Source organism: Cydia pomonella, chromosome 3 (assembly GCF_033807575.1).
Source record: "Cydia pomonella isolate Wapato2018A chromosome 3, ilCydPomo1, whole genome shotgun sequence".
Classification (NCBI taxonomy): Eukaryota; Metazoa; Arthropoda; class Insecta; order Lepidoptera; family Tortricidae; genus Cydia; species Cydia pomonella.
The window spans coordinates 28,489,421-28,511,830 of NC_084705.1; the positions used below are offsets into that span (position 1 = coordinate 28,489,421).

The 22,410-nt window shown below is 35.7% G+C and overlaps 1 protein-coding gene across 4 annotated transcripts in view; it reads left to right on the forward strand.

Annotated features, from left to right (window-relative positions):
* The first annotated feature begins 10,487 nt into the window (after positions 1-10,487).
* LOC133516487 (anoctamin-8) overlaps positions 10,488-22,410 on the forward strand; it is a 41,589-nt gene continuing 29,666 nt past the window's right edge. For 2 of the 4 annotated variants that reach the window (XM_061849466.1, XM_061849464.1), the window contains exons 1-2: positions 10,488-10,846; positions 12,955-13,083. In XM_061849466.1, the coding sequence (XP_061705450.1) occupies positions 10,729-10,846; positions 12,955-13,083 (247 nt within the window). In that variant the 5' untranslated portion in view covers positions 10,488-10,728. The remainder of the gene's footprint in view (positions 10,847-12,954; positions 13,084-22,410) is intronic. The other 2 variants (XM_061849467.1, XM_061849468.1) reach the window with 2 other exon arrangements.

Here is a 22,410-nt window from a genome sequence, read left to right on the forward strand (position 1 = left end):
CGGACTAATCCCAACAAGGCCTAGTTTACCCCTCTGGGTTGGAAGGTCAGATGGCAGTCGCTTTCGTAAAAACTAGTGCCTATGCCAAATCTTGGGATTAGTTGTCAAGCGGACCCCAGGCTCCCATGAGCCGTGGCAAAATGCCGGGACAACGCGAGGAAGAAGAAGAGGAAATGGAGATGGATAGGACATACTATTCGAAGAGGGGAAAAGAATAATGCTAGCATAGCCTTCGCGTGGAAACCGCCGGACGGAAGCCGTGGCTCCGGGCGTCCTGTACACTCTTGGCAACGGTCCGTCCTAAGAGAGCTACGAGCGGTCGGGTTGAGCTGGAGCGAGGCCAGAAGACGAGCTGAAGATAGGAAGGCGTGGCGCGAGCTTATTAAGGTCCTTTGCACCTCTGGGGTGCTTTAGGACAACAACAAATGCACTGTGACTTGATGGTGTGGATGTGGCCCTACCTTTAAATGTATTTGGTGTAAAGTATACATCAAAGATGTGAAACAAGATGCGACATGCAGGTTCTGCCAGGAGTCCTAGGAGACTGCAATGAACATTTTCTGCTCCTGTGGACCACTAATATCAAAAAGAAGTATTGGCTCTGTGAGCTGTAGACCTCTGAATAAACGTATATTTAATAGATTTCCAAATAACTGGACATAAATTATCTATTTAATCATCGAACCAGCTCACAAAATTTCACAAGAATCTGTTGAGAATTGCGATCTGTAGAGGAGAACATTCGGACATTACGAAAGCATTTTTGCCCGAGCTGTAACATAGACCTTCGCAAACGCTCGGTCAATTATGCAACTCGAGCATTCTGAAGTACCTATATGTATCAGCGGATGGCAAATCACCATTTGTGCCTGTCAGGTGCCTTGATACCAGTTTTCTAATTCCAAATTCATCACGATACATTAGAATTTAGACGCAAAGCGTGCTTGCATACGAAACCGTAAAGATGCAAATATATGTGCATACATTTAGATACTTATCTATATCATCGGTCATATCATTTTCTGCTACGATTTAAGATATCTTGTTCATACAAAAATCGACTCTATGCAGTTTAAATTATGTTAAAAATTAGAAGTAGTCAATAGACCTCTTGCAAGGGGTATACTAGAAACTAGTATTTGCATAATGTCCGTTTAGAAATGATTGTTGATAAAAAAATACATAAATCCATTTGTAAATCTAAGCATTACGTGAGGAGGGAACATATTTCTTTTTGCTAGCTTCAATCCGCGCGTGGGCAAAAAAACTCGTGAAAGTCGCGTTTCAGTTTTTTTTTAGGAAGTTGAAAAAACAGCCAAGTATCGGTTTGAGTGAATAGATCCGTTTCGATAACTTTTCGGTGCAAATCAAACCTTAGGGTTAGGGTAGGGTTTGATGTGCGGTTGCGGAAGAGTTCTTCGGCGTTCCTGGGACCTCGCCCTATAGCACTGAGGCGGCAACAGAGGGGTTTTAGTGGGTAAGCCATGGGTCTCATCAGCCTATACGGTCCCACATAACCATCCCAGGCCCGTCCCAGCGTCTGGGTGGTATGCGAAACGCATTTCCCCTCTTAAAAAAAAAAAGGGTTTGATGTGCGGGCCTGTTTCACAAGTAAAGTATTGGATAGCTAATTAACAAATAAGTTAAATGCCAGTAAAATTTCCTGCAAAACTTAGCACTTTCTACCAGTTAAGCCTATTTGAAGACAATAAAACGCCAACGATGACTTCATAGATCAGATAAGTGGCAAGTAGCTTATTCGGGACTTTACTCAGACATTGTAAAACAGGCCCTAATAATGTTTGCACTTATCGAGTGTCAGCTATCACCTCTTCGAGTGTAACATATCTGTTTTTCATCTTTTCCTCTATGTCTATTTCTTGACTATATCTTACACAGCCCAAACGGCTTAACAGTTTTTTTTTTTATATAAAAACCAAACAGCCACGTACAAAATAATCCTTACAAAAATGGAATTAGGCCGAGTTTCCTATACAAATATATCTCTAATCTGCCTATTTAGTGTAAGGACGTGGCAATCTTCATGTGTGTTCGTGAATAAGTGAAACCTAATCTAACCATATCATGAAGTGATCAATTCTAAAATGGCATTTTATGCAACGATCAAAATCCAAAGATATGGCAAAAACAAAGACATGTCCTATATACAGTACCAGCCAATAATATATCACCCCCATGCTTTTGCGAACTTTTTTCTCATATTTATTGTTTATTTTATGTATTGTATACATGTACAGTACAGTGATGCATGGTGTTAAATATGATTTCTTACGAATAGTTCATGGTACCCTGTGAATTTATGAGTGACTTCCACCTAACTACTTTAGATAAAGCGATAGATAGATAAAGCGTCTATTTGTTTAAGCGTTTATTTCTTTAGGTAGTCTAGTAGTAGTTCTTTGTGCGAGCGATGAGAATAAAGCGGCCAAGTGCGAGTCGGACTCGCGCATGAAGGGTTCCGTACCATTTATGACGTATTAAAAAAAAAACTACCTACTAGATCTCGTTCAAACCAATTTTCGGTGGAAGTTTGCATGGTAATGTACATCATATATTTTTTTTAGGTTTATCAGTCTCTTATTTTAGAAGTTACAGGGAGGGGGGGGGGGGGACACATTTTACCACTTTGGAAGTGTCTCTCGCGCAAACTATTCAGTTTTGAAAAAAATTATATAAGAAACCTCAATATCATTCTTGAAGACCTATCCATAGATAACCCACACATGGGTTTGATGAAAAAAGATTTTTTTAGTTTCAGTTCTAAGTATGGGGAACACGTATGGGTTTGATGAAAAAAAGTTTTATTTTTAAATTTTATGACGTATTAAAAAAAACTACTTACTAGATTTCGTTCAAACCAATTTTCGGTGGAAGTTTGCATGGTAATGTACATCATATATTTTTTTTAGGTTTATCAGTCTGTTATTTTAGAAGTTACAGGGGGGGGGGGTGCACATTTTAACACTTTGGAAGTGTCTCTCGCGCAAACTATGTAGTTTAGAAAAAAATGATATTAGAAACCTAAATATCATTTTTGAAGACCTATCCATAGATACCCTACACGTATGGGTTTGATGAAAAAAAGATTTTTTTTTTAAATTTTATGACGTATTAAAAAAAACTACTTACTAGATTTCGTTCAAACCAATTTTCGGTGGAAGTTTGCATGGTAATGTACATCATATATTTTTTTTAGGTTTATCAGTCTCTTATTTTAGAAGTTACAGGGAGGGGGGGGGGGACACATTTTACCACTTTGGAAGTGTCTCTCGCGCAAACTATTCAGTTTTGAAAAAAATGATATAAGAAACCTCAATATCATTTTTGAAGACCTATCCATAGATAACCCACACATGGGTTTGATGAAAAAAGATTTTTTTAGTTTCAGTTCTAAGTATGGGGAGCCCCCAAAATTTACTGTTTTTTTTTCTTATTTTGTGTGAAAATCTTAATGCGGTTCATAGAATACATCTACTTACAAAGTTTGAACAGTATAGCTCTTATAGTTTCGGAAAAAAGTGGCTGTGACATAAACGGACAGACAGACGGACATGACGAATCTATAAGGGATCCGTTTTTGCCATTTGGCTACGGAACCCTAAAAATGGTCGTATATAATGGTTTTTTCATTGATGTTTTTTGTTTGTATGTCAACTTCATTTGTTTATTAGAGCTTAAGTAGTTAGAGAGCTTAGTAATATGCTGAGTCTCCTATTGTAATTCACAGTATTTCATTGCAGTATTCATCATATAAATGTATAATACAGCTAGTATAATATGCAATCTACAAACTAACCTATATTGTTTACTCTATACGCGTTCATACAAAAACACCAATTTGATATTGATATATTAATGGCCGGTACTGTATATTCTCCGAATTGCATTGAAACTAACACGCTATTTAATGTCATAGTTGATAATGTTTCTGGGAAAAAAATGCCTATCTCAACATCCGATAACATTACTACGAAATAATTTAACACAGCATTCATCTGCGTAACAATGATATCGATTCGACACACAATGTTGCATGGTCACGTAGTTGAATATTTTTATTGAAGTATTTGCTGCGTAATGTTGAATTAATGATAGTGTATCGGATGAGGAAATCATAATAATAGTGCTGATTGTTTTTTAAATAGCATACGTAATGAGATAGTCATCTGCATCTTGCGTATACGTTAGATATTCGTAGTTATTAGGAGGATCCACACAACCGGCCAGTGTAGACGTGCCTCGGCCGAGGCTGTGTGCTCAGGCGAGGCAAACGCGCACGCCGCCTCGGCCGAGGCACGTCTACATTGGCCGTTTTGTGTGGACCCGCCTAATTATTATTGTGCAAAATTGTTACTCAGAGATAATAAATAAGTTCGTAAATAAGAATATTGCCTTTATTCAATAAAAACTTATTTTTATTTTGAATTTTATTACGAATGTGTTGTGCAATCGTTACGGCTTCATTGAAATACACATGTATATGTATAGCGATGTTCATAAAAATCTATTAAATATAACATGCCCTTGATAGCCGTTGATGCCCTAGATAGCTAACTATCTCTTTCCGTCTTTTAAGCATTGGTGTTTGTTAGAAAGAGAGAAAGTTTAACCAAGGTTTGACACGTTCTATATGTAGTGCAATTAACTCCTCCTCAATTATAACTCCTAGTGATTCTTATTTTTTCGCTATAAAGCATACATTTGAATAGGTAATTTAAACTTACGTTGCGCACACTGAAGTCACGGAGGCGAGAAAGTGGATCACATAAAACGCTTATACGCATACTTATCACTTGCGTAATGAAGCTAAGACTTGGCTGTCCAACGTATTCTTTACACAGGTGATCGGTTTGCTTGTAAACGTAAAATGATATTTTTGGTAAAAACGTGTTATTTTTTGCCAAAAATATCATTTTTGGTACAATTTTTAGGGTTCCGTACCTCGAAAGGAAAAAAACGGAACCCTTAGGATCACTTTATTGTCCGTCCGTCTGTCTGTAAAGACCCTTTTTCTCAAGAACGCGTGGAGGTATCAAGCTGGAATTTATATCAAATACTCAGGTCTACTGTCCCTAAAAGCTGTGAAAAAATCAATCACTTCTAAGCCAACGCAATCAAAAGATACAGCCGTTTATGCCGCACATTTTCGACACTCGCAAGGGAATCAAAACCTACATGGTACTTTCTCGTGAACTCAGAATCTTGAAATTTGGTACGAAGCAACGTCTTATAGCACAGTACCCCTAGTGTAACTTTGATCGACATCATAACGTGACGAACGCGTTTGCGTTAAGTCTCATTTTGTATAGGATTTTGAGGTTCCAAAACGTCCCGCTTGGCGCGCTCTTCCTAAATCCAATACAAAATGAGACTAAACGCAAACGCGTACGTCAAGTTTCAAAATCGAATTTAGTTACACTAGGGGTACTGATAAAGGAAACATTGCGAAAAACGTTTAGTTACATCATATAATAATATATACCTATATGTTTGTACGGAACCCTCGGTCCGCGAGTCCGACTCACACTTGGCCGGTTTTTTATCGCTGTCTGTATTTTTTTACCGCAGGCAACTCATACTCATCAAGACAATTCTGAAAACCCCAAACACAATTAGGTTGCGTTTTTATATCACATAGTTCCTATGGCCACCTCCTGTCTCAATCATCAAGATCAGCTCGATGGTACCATAATATTGCATTGTTGCCCAACTTACATCATCATCATTCGACGAGTGAAGTATAAGTTAAAGTTCACCATTAAATGAGTCAGAAGCGCTGGTGGCCTAGCGGTAAGAGCGTGCGACTTTCAATACGGGGGTCGCGGGTTCAAATCCCGGCTTGTACCAATGAGTTTTTAGGAACTCGTGTACGAAATGTCATTTGATATTTACCAGTCGCTTTTCGGTGAAGAAAAACGTGAGGGAACTGGACTAATCCCAATAAGCCCTAGTTTACCCTCTGAGTTAGAAGGTCAGATGGCAGTCGCTTTCGTAAAAACTAGTGCCTACGCCAATTCTGGAGATTAGTTGTCAAGCGGACCCCAGGCTCCCATGAGCCGTGAGGACGCGACAAAACGCGAGGAAGAAGAAAAGACTCAAAAGGACTCCAGACCTACTGTATTCAATTCTGAAGCTTTATCAAAATAAGTTAAAGAATTACTTACTGTGGCATAATTTTGTGCATGAACTGCGTGAGCTCCGCCCGGCTGCAGTCCGCGACGTGTATCTGCAGTACGTTAGTGTGTTTCTTGAATATTCGCGCGAGGAACGCGCATTTGTCCAATTGTTTCGCGTTGAGCTTTAGAGTTTTCCTGAGGAAAAATTTTATGCTAATATACGAATATAATGTTAACAAAAGTATAATTCTAAAGGAAAGTTAAGAGGTATTGCAACGGGAAATATATATATTTGTTTGTATTCTTATTCAACATCTGAAAATTAACCTTATTGACGCCAATGACGGATATATCCGCACCGTAGGTCCGACGCCGGTCCGAAGACGGATTAATCCTTCACTGAGCAACATAGACCTACATGCATATGCATAAAGTTCAATTTCAGTTTTGACACCTCGGTGACGTGGCGTCCGAGTGGCGCTTTTATGTTTGACACGGCGTCGAAATGGCTAATGATTATTATGATAAATTCAATTTAAATTTGAAATGATATAATTAACTGCTCGCCAGCCACCTTCTACATAATACTATGTTTGCAGTAAGTACATATAAGCAAGGAAATAAAGATAAACAAACAATTATTATAATACAATAAAATATTGATTCAAGAAGTATACCTCATTTAAGTGAACACTTATACATGAGACTTACATTAGAAAACAGTAACTTCGCCTGTAGTAGGCTTAGCACAAAAATGCCGCGACAGTATATTGCTCGCGAAATAGTCTACCCTTCCCTATCTTTTGAATACAGTTAGAAAAAGACAGGTAGTCTATCTCGCAGGCGAGAAACTGTCGCGGCGCTCCTGTCCCAAGTCTACTGCAAAGAGTAAAAAAGAGACACAATACCTCCGTCCTTCATACATGAGCAGGCCACTGCGCCAGTGCCGGCTGGTGGACATGGCAGCCAGAGCATCCTCCAGGCTCAGGTGCTCCAGGATGCAGCCCAGAGGCAGCAGCGGCAGGCAGCTCCAACCTACCGACATCTGGAAGGAATAAACATATTTTTTTTTATAATGAATATTAAGTTTCAAACAGTATATTATACAAGGAGCAATACAAAGCGCCAAGTTTTTATAATTTTTGGTCAATAAGTAAACATTCTATGATAATTCTGGACATTATATTTATTATATGGCCTTAACTAAAATTTATTTATTATATTAGGAGTCACTGGGAATAAAAATCAAAGATGTGGTCATACCTACTTTTAATAGATTTAATTGTAACATAATGCCATTATTAATAATTTATAGAGTCAGACCAAGGTAAGTTGGCAGCGACTTTAAGTAAATGGTAATTTCATAGAAGTTTGACATTAAAAATAACACTTGCACTCTTTGGGCTACCAATATCGCTGCCAACTTATTTTGGTCTAACTCTAACATAAATTAAAATAGACAAGTAATTGGGATCATATTGGCACCCTGTACACTCCTGGCAACGGTCCGTCCTAAGAGAGCTAAGAGCGGTCAGGTTCAGCTGGAGCGAGGCCAGAAGGCGAGCTGAAGATAGAAAGGCGTGGCGCGAGCTTGTGACGGAACTTTGCACCTATGGGGTGCCTCAGGACAACAACAACAATTGGGATCAAAATTTCATCAAACAGCAATTCTGAATCAAAGATTTCTATAGTAAATATGTGGCCTGTTCATATAATTCTGACCAAACATTCTTCTTTGGTGTGCCTCAGTGGAATGCAACAATGCAATTGGTTCATGAGTCTGCATCACGCGCGTGTTTGGTCCCAACTAATTGCATTAGACTGCACAATTGGCTCGAATTCGTGCATGACACCCAAAATGACACTGCTGTACTGGCACCATTCTTAGTGCCTGTAGGGCTATTCTTTATGAAGTAATATGTTTATAAGGCAATGTTCTGAATGCTATTAATTTTCTAAATATGGAATAAGTTTGCTGCTTCTACTTTTTTGCGTTGTCAAAGTGAAAAGTTTTGCCAGATTCAAATTTGCCAGATATGCATCATCATAGGCCATCTTCTAAACATCTTAGTAGAATGTACTGCAACATTTTTAATAAACTCTATTACAGTTGTCTCCTGGATGGCTGACAACAGAATATCATCAAACGGGGGTGAATAGGGACAAAACTTAAAATGTGATTTACCTGACAATTTCTTAAAAAATTGTTACACAAATTATATCAATTGATTGAAGATAATAATAGATTTGGTATAATACAATTTGTGTGGCTATTTTCTAAGGAATTGTCAGGTAAATTGTATTTTAAGTTTTGACCCTATTCACCCCGGGTCATGGTATATAAATAGGTGATTAACCCAAAAAAATTAAATAGAATTCACAAAAAAAAGACCTTCATAGACACTTCTTTAGCAACAGAGTGGTCAAAGCTTGGAACAAACTCTCAGAGGATATAGTATCAGCCCAAAGTGTCAATGAGTTTAAGAATAAATTAGATGCGCACAATGCAAATTCTCTCAACACTGAAAACTTTATTGATGACTCTGGATACAGGCATTATCAGTTTTTTCAACTGCCTGCCTGCTTTACAAATAATAATAATAATAAGCTAATACTATTTATTTGGTCATTATATAAATGTCTTGTCTCAATTAAAGTTTAGACAGAAAAAGGATTAGAAGTCTAGTATAAGTATGTGTATGTTTGTATGCCATACAATATTTAGGCCATATTAACAGCCTGATAAAACAAACAGAAATTAAAAATATACTAAATATAATTAAACCTTTTGCCATATGTTGGAATGAAGACCTTAAAACATTGATAACACAGACATCTTGCATTGATCTACATTTGCTGGCATTGTCTGTGGCTAAAAATAGATTTACAAGGACACTCTGAAGGTTGTTTGCAAATGAAAAAGGACATCAAGGACATAACGTTAACATACATATAATTTACTACTCTAGAAAGGAGAGGAGAGGGGCACGCAGAAAAAAAAATATCACGGCTTTTATCAGTGATTTTCATATTAAAAACGAATATTTTCGTAGCAAATCTGCAGCAAAAGGGTAAACAATGTTAACGCAACACGAGTTATAACGTCACAGACCAATATTACTCGTGCGTAACTGACAAACCATAAAAAACTTGCACACTCTAACTCTCAGCTGGCGGACAAGGTGTGACGACATAGAAACAGCTGTTTATGAAAATATGCCAATTATTACTCACAACAAAGTCAGAAACTGCGCACAAAATTATTTACGCTAAAAGAAGAAACGTAAAAAAAGCGTGTTAAGGCCAATAAAGTGATATCCGTGAAATTAATTAATAATAACGAGAGAAATTGCGACGAATTAAATCGAGAACAAGAAAAGGTCAATAGAGGTACCTTGGTTGTATATGTTGTTTTGCTCCTCTTCGTTGGTTATAAGCTTAAAACTGTATGACTATTCAATAAGAGAAAGTATCGATGGTTTTTACTTATTATTTAACCATCCATTGTTACTTCACTCTTTAACGCGCAACGCAAAATAACGACCAAACTCGAACTCGAATGGTATCAAATGCCTGGGAACATGTTAAGCGTTTTTTGAGATCACTACCAAGGTAAAGTTTCCATGCTTATTGCTTGTGTCTTGCGAGCACTAGCAGTTCGTCTTATAGTTAAAAAAATATTCCAAAGTGCCAGTTTTATAAATAACTTTTAGGTTTAACGTTCTTACCCTGTAATTGCATTAATAAAATCATAATTTAATTTTATTCATGCTATTCGAAACATGCTTGTATTTGATCACTACTGAAAAACTTCTAACCAAAGACTCGCTCGAATACCTGATTCATACCTATTTAAGAACAAAATGAAAGACAAAGTTACAATATTTTTGTATTTATCGGATATATAAATATATTTACTGTGAATTTTTCTGTTATTGAATAAATAAAGCTATTATTTTTAATTTAATATCATTTGACATCTAATTTTAATTTTATATTATGTGTTAACGCGTATAACGCGTAGTATTTTGACACAAAATTTCTGAACGCACATTCAAAAACTTTAGTAATGACAGAAAGAAAATGTTGCAAACTCAAAAAATATACAAACTGTTACAAAACTTAGTATAAACTTGAAATGTATGAAGAAAATATACTTTATGACATACTTTTACATTAGCAAAATGTTTAAACGTGTTGATAATGTTTTATTTATATTACTCAATGCACAAATCTAATATTTGTATCTACAACTTTTTTTTAGTTATAGCAATACACGGAAAGACACAATGGCGGCCAAAAATCAATTTTGAATGTGACATGACAGTCGAGGTCGAGGTTGCGGAGTTTTGTCGCAAAACAAAGCGAGTAAATAATTTATCAAGTAAATAGAGCACATAACATTTTTTTGTGTTGGACCATTACGGTGGCATGACAATCGACTTTGTTTTATTATAATGCCGTTTGTTTTTCCGTATTAAATCTTTCGATGGTGCATTTTCTATGTTAATCGATGATGTAAGAAACTGAAGGTCTCATTAGTGCGTACTTTGTTTTATTGTTTTGGGTGACTTGTGAGTGAGTTTTCGAGATGGAGGGCGAGGATGGGGGGATGGGGAGCCCGGGAGACGATTACGAGAGCAGTTCCCACTCTACGCCTCAGGAACACAAGTCGTTTGCTGAATTCGCGAAAGATAAATTGGACAGTGGTAAGCGATTGCGGCCTATTGGAATGTTTTTACCCCTTTCTTTCGCCGGTATGTTGTGTTAGTGTTATTAATTGTCGATTGGATAAGATAGAACATATCTATGGCATTTGTTAGATGATTTGTTTTCTTAAAATAAGTTATTATTGTATGTACACATTATGTATAAATATTATTTCAGTAATGATTTTTTGTTAAGTACCCATTTTACATAGAGGATAACATAACCCTAGATTTGGTTAGAGTACTTTACTGTAGAGTCATTACTAGTTATCTATTTTATAAATCTTAACATAATATTTATCACTGCTTGTTATTTGTAACTTCTGAACTTCATGTATGCCTTCTTAGAATTTGATTTCCATCAGAACATATTTAATTTATTTATGTAGTGAAGAATAAATAAATAATAAATAAATATTATAGGACAGTATTACACAAATTGACTAAGTCCTACAGTAAGCTCAATAAGGCTTGTCTTGAGGGTACTTAGACAATGATATATATAATATATAAATATTTATAAATACTTAAATACATAGAAAACACCCATGACTCAGGAACAAATATCCATGCTCATCACACGAATAAATGCCCTTACCAGGATTTGAACCCGGGACCATCAGCTTCGTAGGCAGGGTCACTACCCATTGGGCCAAACCGGTCGTCGTGAAGAAGAACATAAAGAAACTACTTGTCAATTGCAATGAAATATAAATATGTTTTAAAATAAATAAAATTGCAATTATTGATTTTTATTTTGAATTTTTAATGCATATTTCCTTGTAAGTTGTTTAATTTAGCTTACCATAATATTTTGTATGATACTGTATGGATAAACTTTTTTTGTTATTCCTACTTGTCAGCTAGGCGAAAATAGTAGTAGAAAAGTTGCAACACCAAATAGCTTATAACTACAACTACAAAATATTATTTAATGCTAACAATTGTAGTTGTTTACATTTAAACACAAAAAAATGGTTTTAAAGTGTGATTCAGAAGACATAACCTTGGCAACAAATGACAAAATTTTATCAAATATGGTACACTTAATCTATTTGATCAACATCACACTATCTCCTTGAAAAAAAAAATTTACTAAAGCCTTGGTGTGGGAAAACGTTGTCAAATGATGGTCCGTCAACAGTACATTTTTATAAGGAGTAGCTGTCACAAAATGTTTGTAGACAGTTTTTTCAACTTTACAGTCCCTACTCATTGTTTTAGTAATGTAACATTTAAGTTTGAAATATACAATCAATACATACGTGTAAACTCTTACATACATATAGCATCACTCAAAGGACCAGCCACTTTTGGAATTTAAAAGGATTTTACATTAAATAGAGAGAAATAAGTATTAAAGTAAACCAACTAGAGCAAAACTTTGATGTTATAGGGAGTGAAAAAAGTGAAAAAGTATATCGCATGACGTTATGTGGCGTTTACACTGTATTTCTTTAATTATTCTTTAAATTAAGCCTAAGCATACTGTAGCCGCCGTGCAGGTCAGGATCTTGACGACTCAAATAAAACTTTGATTAATAATAAAGTGCGTTTGGGCTACTGCTGCGTTTAGCTACTGCATTGGTAATATTTTTATATAATAATAAGTTGCATTCGCAACACATACCATACCTGAAGGACCATTATTTGACGCTAGACAAATAGGATATGTAAATTTTAAATTTATAATTTGACTGGGCTGCTCTCCTAACGTAAAGTGCAATAACTCATATTAAAATAATATTTAATTTTGTACTTTGTTCTCATACGATGCGTCACACAATTAAATGAGATTTCAAAATAAGTTATTGCACTTAACGTTAGGAGGGTAGCGGGGTGGGGCCCATTTCTCGAAGGGTATTAGTCTAATATTATTAATGTGTTGCCATGGTAACCCATATGACTTGACAGTTCATCAACGAATTATTAGTCGATGAACTGTCAAGTCAATATAATTATAATATTAGTGTGTTGCCATGGTAACCATATTATATTTTGACAGTATGTGTGCTAACAATATTAGTCTAATACCATTCGATAAATGGGCGCCTGTATGACTAATTCATATAACTGAGTTCTTATGCTTTCTATATTGTTGTAAACAGCTAGCAGGGAGCTCCGCCGTCGCCTCCCTATGGCGGGGCAACTGGGGGCCCATCTGATGCATCCCCGGCGCCTGCTGCTGCACTCTACCCCTACTCAGCACACTGATGTGGTGCTAATTTTTCCTAAAGGTATGTTTTATTGACTTATTGAATGCCCTGATATAATTATTTATATTTTTTCACCAGTACCAGTCCTATGTTATTTAAATATGTACTTCTAGAGTATTAACCACACAAAAACTTAGCAGTTAGAATTTTTTTTATGGCTTTTACGATATAGTAGCCAGTGTCATGTCGATGTTATGTATTAGAATTAAAACAAAAAGGAAAGCCGAGAGAATTTAGAAAAAAGTTGCTAATTCCAAAATTGTAGTAATCAACTTGTACGATCTTTTAAACTAGTCTGAAAACTTTGCCTTTTCAGCATAATGCTTTAAAAGTTTGCCAACAAATACGTATGCGCTCAAACAAATATTATTAAACACCAATTTAAAAACTGCAGTATCTGCGTACCATGCTTTTGCACAATCATGGCTCCAATATGGCATAATTTTGTGGGGAAATAGTGTAAACATTAATGACCTATTTTTACTACAAAAAAGATGCATACGAGTTCTAGCCAAGACAACAACTGAAAAAAGTTGCAAACCACTTTTCGCAAAATTAAATATACTCACCCTCACATCCTTATACATCTTGGAAACTTGTAAATTTGTGCGAAAATACGAAGACTTGTTTAAAATCCAAAACCCCAAGCCACAACTACATAACTTGCGTAATCGGAATAAACTTGTGCAAGCAATTCCAGCCAACCTCCAAATGTTCAGTAAAGGCCCTTACTCAATGTCCATTCGAATTTATAACCACATCCCTCAGTATATAAAAAATGAAATCAAATATAATAATTTTGTGAATACGCTTAAGAGTTACCTTCTAACTGAATGTCCATACAACCTACAAGAATTTATGAATAATTCGAATAAATAAATACTTAATAATAACCATAATTATGTACTTAATAAAAATGGAACATGATAAATGTTAGAGTGATATAATAATAATAACACTACTTATATGGATAGTACGCGATTTTAATTATTGTAATGCTGTAAATATTTGATTTTAATTACCTATTATTCTATTTGTCATTGTTGTTTACAGATTTATTTTATAAGAGAGTGCCTTAGAAATAAGTACTTAGACATAAAAATGTTGCTACGCCCTAGTAGGGTCCATGATTGTACTCTATTTAAAGAACATCTGTAATACCATGGTTGCAACGAATAAATGAAATGAAAATGAAAATGAAATACAGTTGCCAAACAATTTGTCGATCCAGTAATACAATGCTAGTTGTAAAACATGAGATTACCTTGACCCTTGTATTCTTTACTGGGATATATGGCTGGCATATGTTAATATTGGTAAAATTAAAAATTATAAGATATTTATACAACCGTTACAATGCAGTATCTACAATTTCAAATACCTAACATACTGGTAACATGGAATTTATATCCTTACGGCTGAACTTTTCTTGGCATCGAATCAAGCATGAGTGTAGTTGTAGGCGGCATGTTCAATTTGGTTGTGCAATAAATTCAGTGCTAGGACCTAATAAAAACTTATGTCCTCTTACTTAACCACTGTTTGCGTCTATTTAAGGCGTAAATGAATAATCAGTGAAAGCTGGGGTATTTTAAAGTAGTTTTACTGTACCGCGAAAAAGTTTGTTCACGGAGCACTTGTGGGATCATTTCGGTGGTGCAAATACTGCGACTCAGTTACGAGCGTTTTTCTTAAGAGACCTTTTTACGGGTCAATGTGTTTTTTTTTGTTGGGATGACCTTAAAGGGGCCCACTGATTAACAGTCCGCCGGACGGTATCGGCCTGTCAGGTGGGAACTGTCAACTTTTCCGTCAACGTTCAATTTGTAATGGTTAATTTTCAATATGGTCAATTCTAATTAACGTTTGGCCAACACTGCTCCCTCGTATATAGTTATCTTATATCGGCATCAATAGATGTACCAAAACTTTTCTTTTATATCCCAGAGAAAATGTCAATTCGATTGCCCCAATTTGTTGTAACTTTATCACAAAATTCATACACAACAAAGATAATTGGGTAGTAAAATGTGCAATTGATTGACTGGTATTTGTGTCTATGGGATATAAAAACAGAGCTTAATATTACCAATATTAGAAATGCGAAAATAAACTATCTCTTCACACCTAAGTGGAGTCCCAGGGAATGACATAGAATAGTTTTTATCACGGAAAACGTCATTATCTGCATGCGAAATCCTGAGCTGAAACTTCAAACAAAAATCGTTTTTTTTTTTCCTTTTGTAAGTGAATCGTTAAAGATGTTTCGTCGTTGAAAACATTTTCGTACTCAACATCGAAAATACCATGAAAATACCCTTTATAAAATACTCAATCATCATAAAAAAAGCACTCTGTCTAACGTTCAAGGCACATTTCCTTATCATTTATCATCTAGTAACATCAAAGGGTAATCTAAATGTCAATGGCCTTACAGAAGAAACAGTTATGGAGACGTTCCATATAATTCCATCGTTGACATATAGTTAACTATTTGTAAGCTTTATTCCAAAGACTTAAGGTTTACCAACGCTCAGTTATAAATGTGTTGTTTTAAGTATATAATTCAGCTGGGTTTCAGTCCACGCTTTGCCAGGGCATTACACCTACATTTGTGTTATACGATACATTAGAGAAAGCGGGGTAGGGGTAACAGACTTTTCATTATATAAAAAACCGGCTATGAACATATCGGGCTGTGCTCAGTGTAAGATTCCGTAACTCGTGAGTCGTAGGTTCGAACGCCGGCTCATACCAATGAGTTACTGGGAACTTATTTTCGAGATAACCCGTCGTATTTCGGAGTAAACCGGACTTATCCTAATAATGGTGCATGCGGCTTAATATAGTTTATATATGACTTTCTATCAGAGGAGTGTCCTTTATGTTTCATGTAAATAATGCGAAGCATGGCCTTCTCTGATGGAAAACCATATATGGAGCCTATGGAGATTAAAAGCCTATTATACCTATTTTCTTATTCCTTTCCTACCCTTACTTAGTGGGTTGTGCTATCTGGGTCGCGACATTAGGGCAGGCAGCAAATGGAGTAAAACGAAAACGTGAATACATTGAGACGAGCCGTATCCTGCACTAGAGTGGCGTGATAAATCCAGGCTTAACTTAAATAATGGCTCTAATAAAACATCTGACGGGCTGGAGTCTTTATTTTTACGTATAGCGGATGTAGGGCGGAAAAATGAAATGAATGGAATGATACACTTAAATATGAGAAGTTACGTTGTCATATCGGAAATCGTACATATTTTTAGCTGTGGAATGTTTTCTCAAAAATCTCAAAATACTACAGTAGGTATGATACTTCAAAAAAGTACATATTCTTATGCTTACAACGCACTGCGATTAATTTTTTCAAAACCGCAAATAGTGTAACGTACGGCATGCTTCATAAGCGCACACACTTGAATGACTGAAACCGCAAGAAGAGACTGAAGCCGCGAGATATCAATCGCAGTGCGTTCTAAACCTTAAAGGGTAATACTTCTGTAATAGGGAGGACAATCTTGCAGCATAATCATCAATCTCGGGATTTGCAAGATTTAAGAGCTCCAATCTCGCAAGATCTCGGTATTTTGCGAGATCTCGCAAATCTAAGAATTATTTTTAGTATTTTATATTAAAACTGTACGTGTAACGTGTACTGAATCATTAATTTAAAAAGAAATAAAACTATGTGAATTGATTATATGTATCGCGTATAGTAAATTTAAAATACTTTCCAACGTTTCGACCTCTTTAAAGACACAAGAACTTCATTGACAAACAACAAACCTTACTTGACAGCATGAAAATAACTTCGATAGCGTTTTTCTTAACACCTATAATGGGTTCTTGGCAATGGTGTAGACACGATAGCTCAAGGGTCACGACACCTTTCAGAGTTTTTTTTTCTATTTTTGTGTGAAAATCTTAATGCGGTTCATAGAATACATCTACTTACCAAGTTTGAACAGTATAGTTCTTATAGTTTCCGAAAAAAGTGGCTGTGACATAAACGTATAGACAGACTGACATGACGAATCCATTAGGGTTCCGTTTTTTGCCATTTGGCTACGGAACCATAAAAACACGGTATCTAGCTAGAGATAAAATATTACATTTAAAGTGCAGAAAAATACAACCGTCTCACTATGTGCTGCACACCTAGACGCTTTGACGGAAATCCGGCTCCAGGGTGCAGTGGTGCGAATATAGGTCTGACTTTGACACGGGTTTGAAGGAAGTATGCTTACTTAGTCTGAGGGCAAAGGCCTGTCATTTTTATAACTAACCCCTTATTCATAAAACTTAGCGACCTCTTACCAACCTCTGTTATTTTTTGTCTCTTTCTAACAAACGGCAATGTCATAATAACGTGTAGTATACGAGTAGGCAGGTATTTATGTGTCGGTATGTGTGTCGTGCGTGATGTGGACATTGCTTATATAAAATGTTCGTATGAATGTGACTGACTGTTTTAAATTTACAAAAAATAATGATTCAAACTTGTTGAAATTAATTGCTGGTATACGCTGTTATTCGATTGATCTAGAATTATGACTAGGCATCGGAGTTTTTATCGCATGGTAAGACTAATAGCTAGCTATAGAGTCGATTTTTTTTTATGAGAGAGAGATAAGTTTATTAGGAAATAAATATCAACTCATATTCATACTTATACTTTTAATTTTACAAGGACAAGAATGTTTGTAAACTATCCTTTAATGTTGTCTTTCAGGACATAAATATAACTAATAGAAAATAATGACATTTTTATGTATTGATTAATTTACATTCATATTATTTCTACCTCTTTTAATATACATATTGTTTTTTTAAATGAAATTTCGTAATATAATCAATACAAAAAATAGTAATTATTCTTATTTGTAATATTTATACAGGGTGATTTCGGGGTCGTGGAGCAAGAGAACTATACATCGTACAGAATTCAAAGACGAGCCTAATGATGTTTCTAATTATTTATTATCACCAATAATGATGATTATTTTTCAGATGACCAGTAGAAAACAACATTTTTGCATACAATTTGGTCACCCTACTCAATGTGACGTCTTGTCGCTTTCCATACAGCGTATGTCAAAAGTCATAGGGTGACCATGATTACTTAGTATAAGATTAATTTTACTTATTACAAACTTTAAAAAAAACACTAATTATATTTTAATCAAATATTACTATATGATAATGTGGATCATTTACAGAGTCAGAAAAAGTGATTCTGTATCACGACCCAGAAATCACCTGTATATTCAACGACAAAATTAAACTATAGTATATAACTCGTCAAAGTTCTAGTTCTTGGTAATACAATTAAAATCACTTATTAAATAGATGAATGAGTATGAATACGAGTTGAATTTTATTGCTTATGTCGACTGCATAGCTCGCTATTAGTCTTACCATGCGATAAAAACTCCGATGCCTAATTATGACTTAAGTACTAAGTTTGATATGCCCCTGACAGTGCCTGGGCAATCAAATTAAATATAAAAACATTTATTCTCAAAGTTTGCATATAGGTGGGTATATAATAATGCTTACAATCTAATTAAATTGCTAAAATGCAAAGCATATTCGGGTGATATTTGGCTGAAATAAATTCGCCAAGTATCCGGAATATTTTGGGATAAATTCACATAAGTACTCATCTTGTTTTAGTTCTTAAAAGTTGTCTTAGTAGGTCCTCTTTCACTATGCCAAACTACAGTTTGTAATAAAAGCTTGTATCCCTGATAAAAGTTATAAAGAAACCTTAAAACCCAGTCTATTCCCAAGGCATTGCACGCTCGGTAGCTCGAAACATTCAGTAGTTGGCTATAATGTATCACACATGTGCAGTCTACACACGTATCTAGACTCGATGCAATCATGCTAAAATGCTGGATTTTATTTTTATCGCAATAACAAGTTAGATTGTCAATAAAATGTGGTTTATTGTTTTGTATTTGTCAACAAATTGCGGCTATCGACAGTGAAACGCACGTAACATTTACTAGATAACTGACGGATCAAATATTCATACGTGAAACTTACATTTTTAGGTGGTTTTCAGGCGAATGAGATTATTTCCCATAGTTCGAAACCATCTTTCATGGTTGGTTTGTCTAAAATTCGCCTTTGAACTTTAAGCCCTTCGTAGCTGAACGATTAACTGCCTTTTCAAGTCAAGATGTGATCTTGATACACAGTTATGATAGCGGCTGCGGGCCCGCCGCCGACCCGACCGGCGCTATAGGTACATATGTGAAAATGTATGTGTGTGTTTTGCGCTTTAATGTAAAAGGCATGACTTGCAAATTACGTACTCTGGCTGCGAGAATTATCTTGTGCAACATGAAATAATTCTTAAGTCAACTATTTCCCAACCCTCTGCGATTTCCCCTGGCGATGTCCAACAACATTAGTTCATGTAGTTCACTTACGCCACAATCGCAATTTAAAATAACGCTCTGCATGTTAAGTCCTGAAGCTCTGAGTGGACTAAGAGTTAGTCCTGGAAAATGGTTAACGATTTTGATACCAAAGAAATAAGTTAGAGTCGAATCGAACCAACTCAGCATGACATTTGCAATGCCAGTTTACTAATTAATGACAATTTCTTCATTTTGTTCTCTTCAAGTCGGTGCAAAGTTGGCTTTACGAATACGAACAAACGTTAGATTAACGATTTTAAGAGCAACGAGACCTGTCACTACTTGCAAAAGATATACTATCCTTATTACTACTCTTAGAGCATTTAATAAACGGGCTCGCCTTTAAAAAATTACCCCTCTGCCGAAAATGTGCATACTTATTGTATGAACTGACGTTTATCTGACATGGCTACATTTGTCGTGCCCCTCTCCCGCAAAAACCGGTAGACTGTTTTGTACGGAATATGACAGACAAGGCGTCTCTGGTCTCCACCGATGAAAAGCTGCAAGACTGGATCCAGCAATAAGGATAGTATAGCGAACTTGACATTTATTGCCCGATTCGCCACTTGGTGCTGCAGCAAGTAGGTATAGTTTCGTTGTTCCTGAAATTGTTGACCATTTTCCGGTGCTAGATCCTCGCCTAGAACAGTCACAACTTTGAATATCGATAGCGTGTTTGGTTGGTATTTGCTTAGTTTGATTCTCGTTATCGTGCTTAATGTACCTATCCGATGCCATAACTTTAGTGCCAAGACTCTAACATTAGTCGTGATAAACATCTGGGTTGATATTTCGGAGTAAGAACAGCGATAGATTCTGATATATCGTTACGTCGTTGTATAGAAGTCAATTTATCTTATTTGGTTAAATAGGTAACGAAGTAGGTATTATTAGGATTGTTTTATTTACCTAAATTTAAAGAACCCAAGAAGGGCTTATTTACATTTAGTCATTTTGATGGGTGGATTTAGTATTTATCAGAGGCAAAAACTGATTTTGTCGTAGGTATAATTTAATTTTTTTTTTTACTTACTTATACCTCAAGAGATTTCTCTAATTTATCTTCATCTTGTGTCAAAAGGAATATTTTATAGGTCAAGTCAACGGGAATAGTGCAACTGTGGGGTTATTGCGTCTATTATTTATGTCTTGAAAACGATTGGTCGGAAAGCTCTCTATTTTACATTTGTCGTGCCCCTTTTGCGTTTTATTTCCAAGTAGCTCAGGCATTTATCAGTAGATGACGCAAGCTCTTGCAATTCTCGTTGTTTTAAAAAAGAACTCAATTAGAAGTAATAACCCCATAGTTGTATTTATCCGATCGACCGTATACGTGGTTTAATGTTTTATGTGATACAAGATATACTCAGCGTCAGCAATTTTTGTTATGAGAGCAATACCTGAATACGCAAAAAAAGATCAGTACCCCTAGTGTAAATTTTATCGACATCATAAGTCATAACGTGACGAACGCGTTTGCGTTAAGTCTCATTTTGTATAGGATTTTGAGTTTCCAAAACGTCCCGCTTGGCGCGCTCTTTCTAAATCCAATACAAAATGAGACTAAACGCAAACGCGTACGTCACGTTTCAAAATCGAATTTATTTACACTAGGGGTACAGGTCATCCATACTAAACCAATTTTTGTCAAGAAGATACGAGCGAGTCTGCGAGCGATATTACGCAATATTATATTAAAGAAAAAATAATGGAAAAATTTACCCTTCCAACAGGACTTGAATCCGCGACTTCTGCATTCCGTGCCTCGCTCTTAACCAACTAAGCTACGGAAAAAGAAATTCCGGGTCTCCGTACAATAACTAAGTTTGACTGGTAGAGAATGCTTTTGGCATTAAATCCGCCTTTTGTACCATAAGATTTTCTTTTGTGCAATAAATATAAATAAACAACGGCTTGATAAAGAAGTTGAGGTATCAGTATGACAACAATATTAATATACACGAACTATCTATACTTAGGTACTATCCATTCCCTATGGTCATAAAAAGTTATGATGCCGTGACATGGCTTCTAGGTTAATGGGTCCTTTACTGGACAAGTCACTTAACAACACGACCCTTAGAATAGTAATTAATTAAACTTTTGACGAGGGCTCAGATTGAAGTGAAATGCTTTCAGGGCCTTGCTGAGTAAGCTATCACATCTATTGTATGTGATATGTAATCATTGGATCGATATCAATGGAGGTATAATCCATTGCATGATTGATGGTATGATTATGATGTGTATATATTATGCATCTAATTAAGTACTTATGTCGCGGTATGAGTTTCCATGGGGTATTGATATTGATAAATACTAGAAAGTTGTTTAGTTTGAATACCATTATACCATATTATACCAAAGTAAAGTTATTCCTCAACTTGTACATATTTATTGCCAGTTTAGTCTTCCAATCTACATAAGATGATGCATCTGACATATCAAGTTCGCATCTGTAGGCCTTTTTAGGGTACCGTAGCCAAATGGCAAAAAACGGAACCCTTATAGATTCGTCATGTCCGTCTGTCTGTCCGATTATGTCACCGCCACTTTTTTCCGAAACTATAAGAGCTATACTGTTCAAACTTGGTAAGTAGATGTATTCTATGAACCGCATTAGGATTTTTACACAAAAATAGAAAAAAAAAACAATAAATTTTGGGGGTTCCCCATACTTAGAACTGAAACTCAAAAAAACTTTTTTCATCAAACCCATACGTGTGGGATATCTATGGATAGGTTAGGTTAGGTTCCTAATATAATTTTTTTCTAAACTGAATAGTTTGCGCGTGAGACACTTCCAAAGTGGAAAAATGTGTGTCCCCCCCCCCCTGTAACTTCTAAAATAACAGAATGAAAAATCTAAAAAAAATATATGATATACATTACCATGCAAACTTCCACC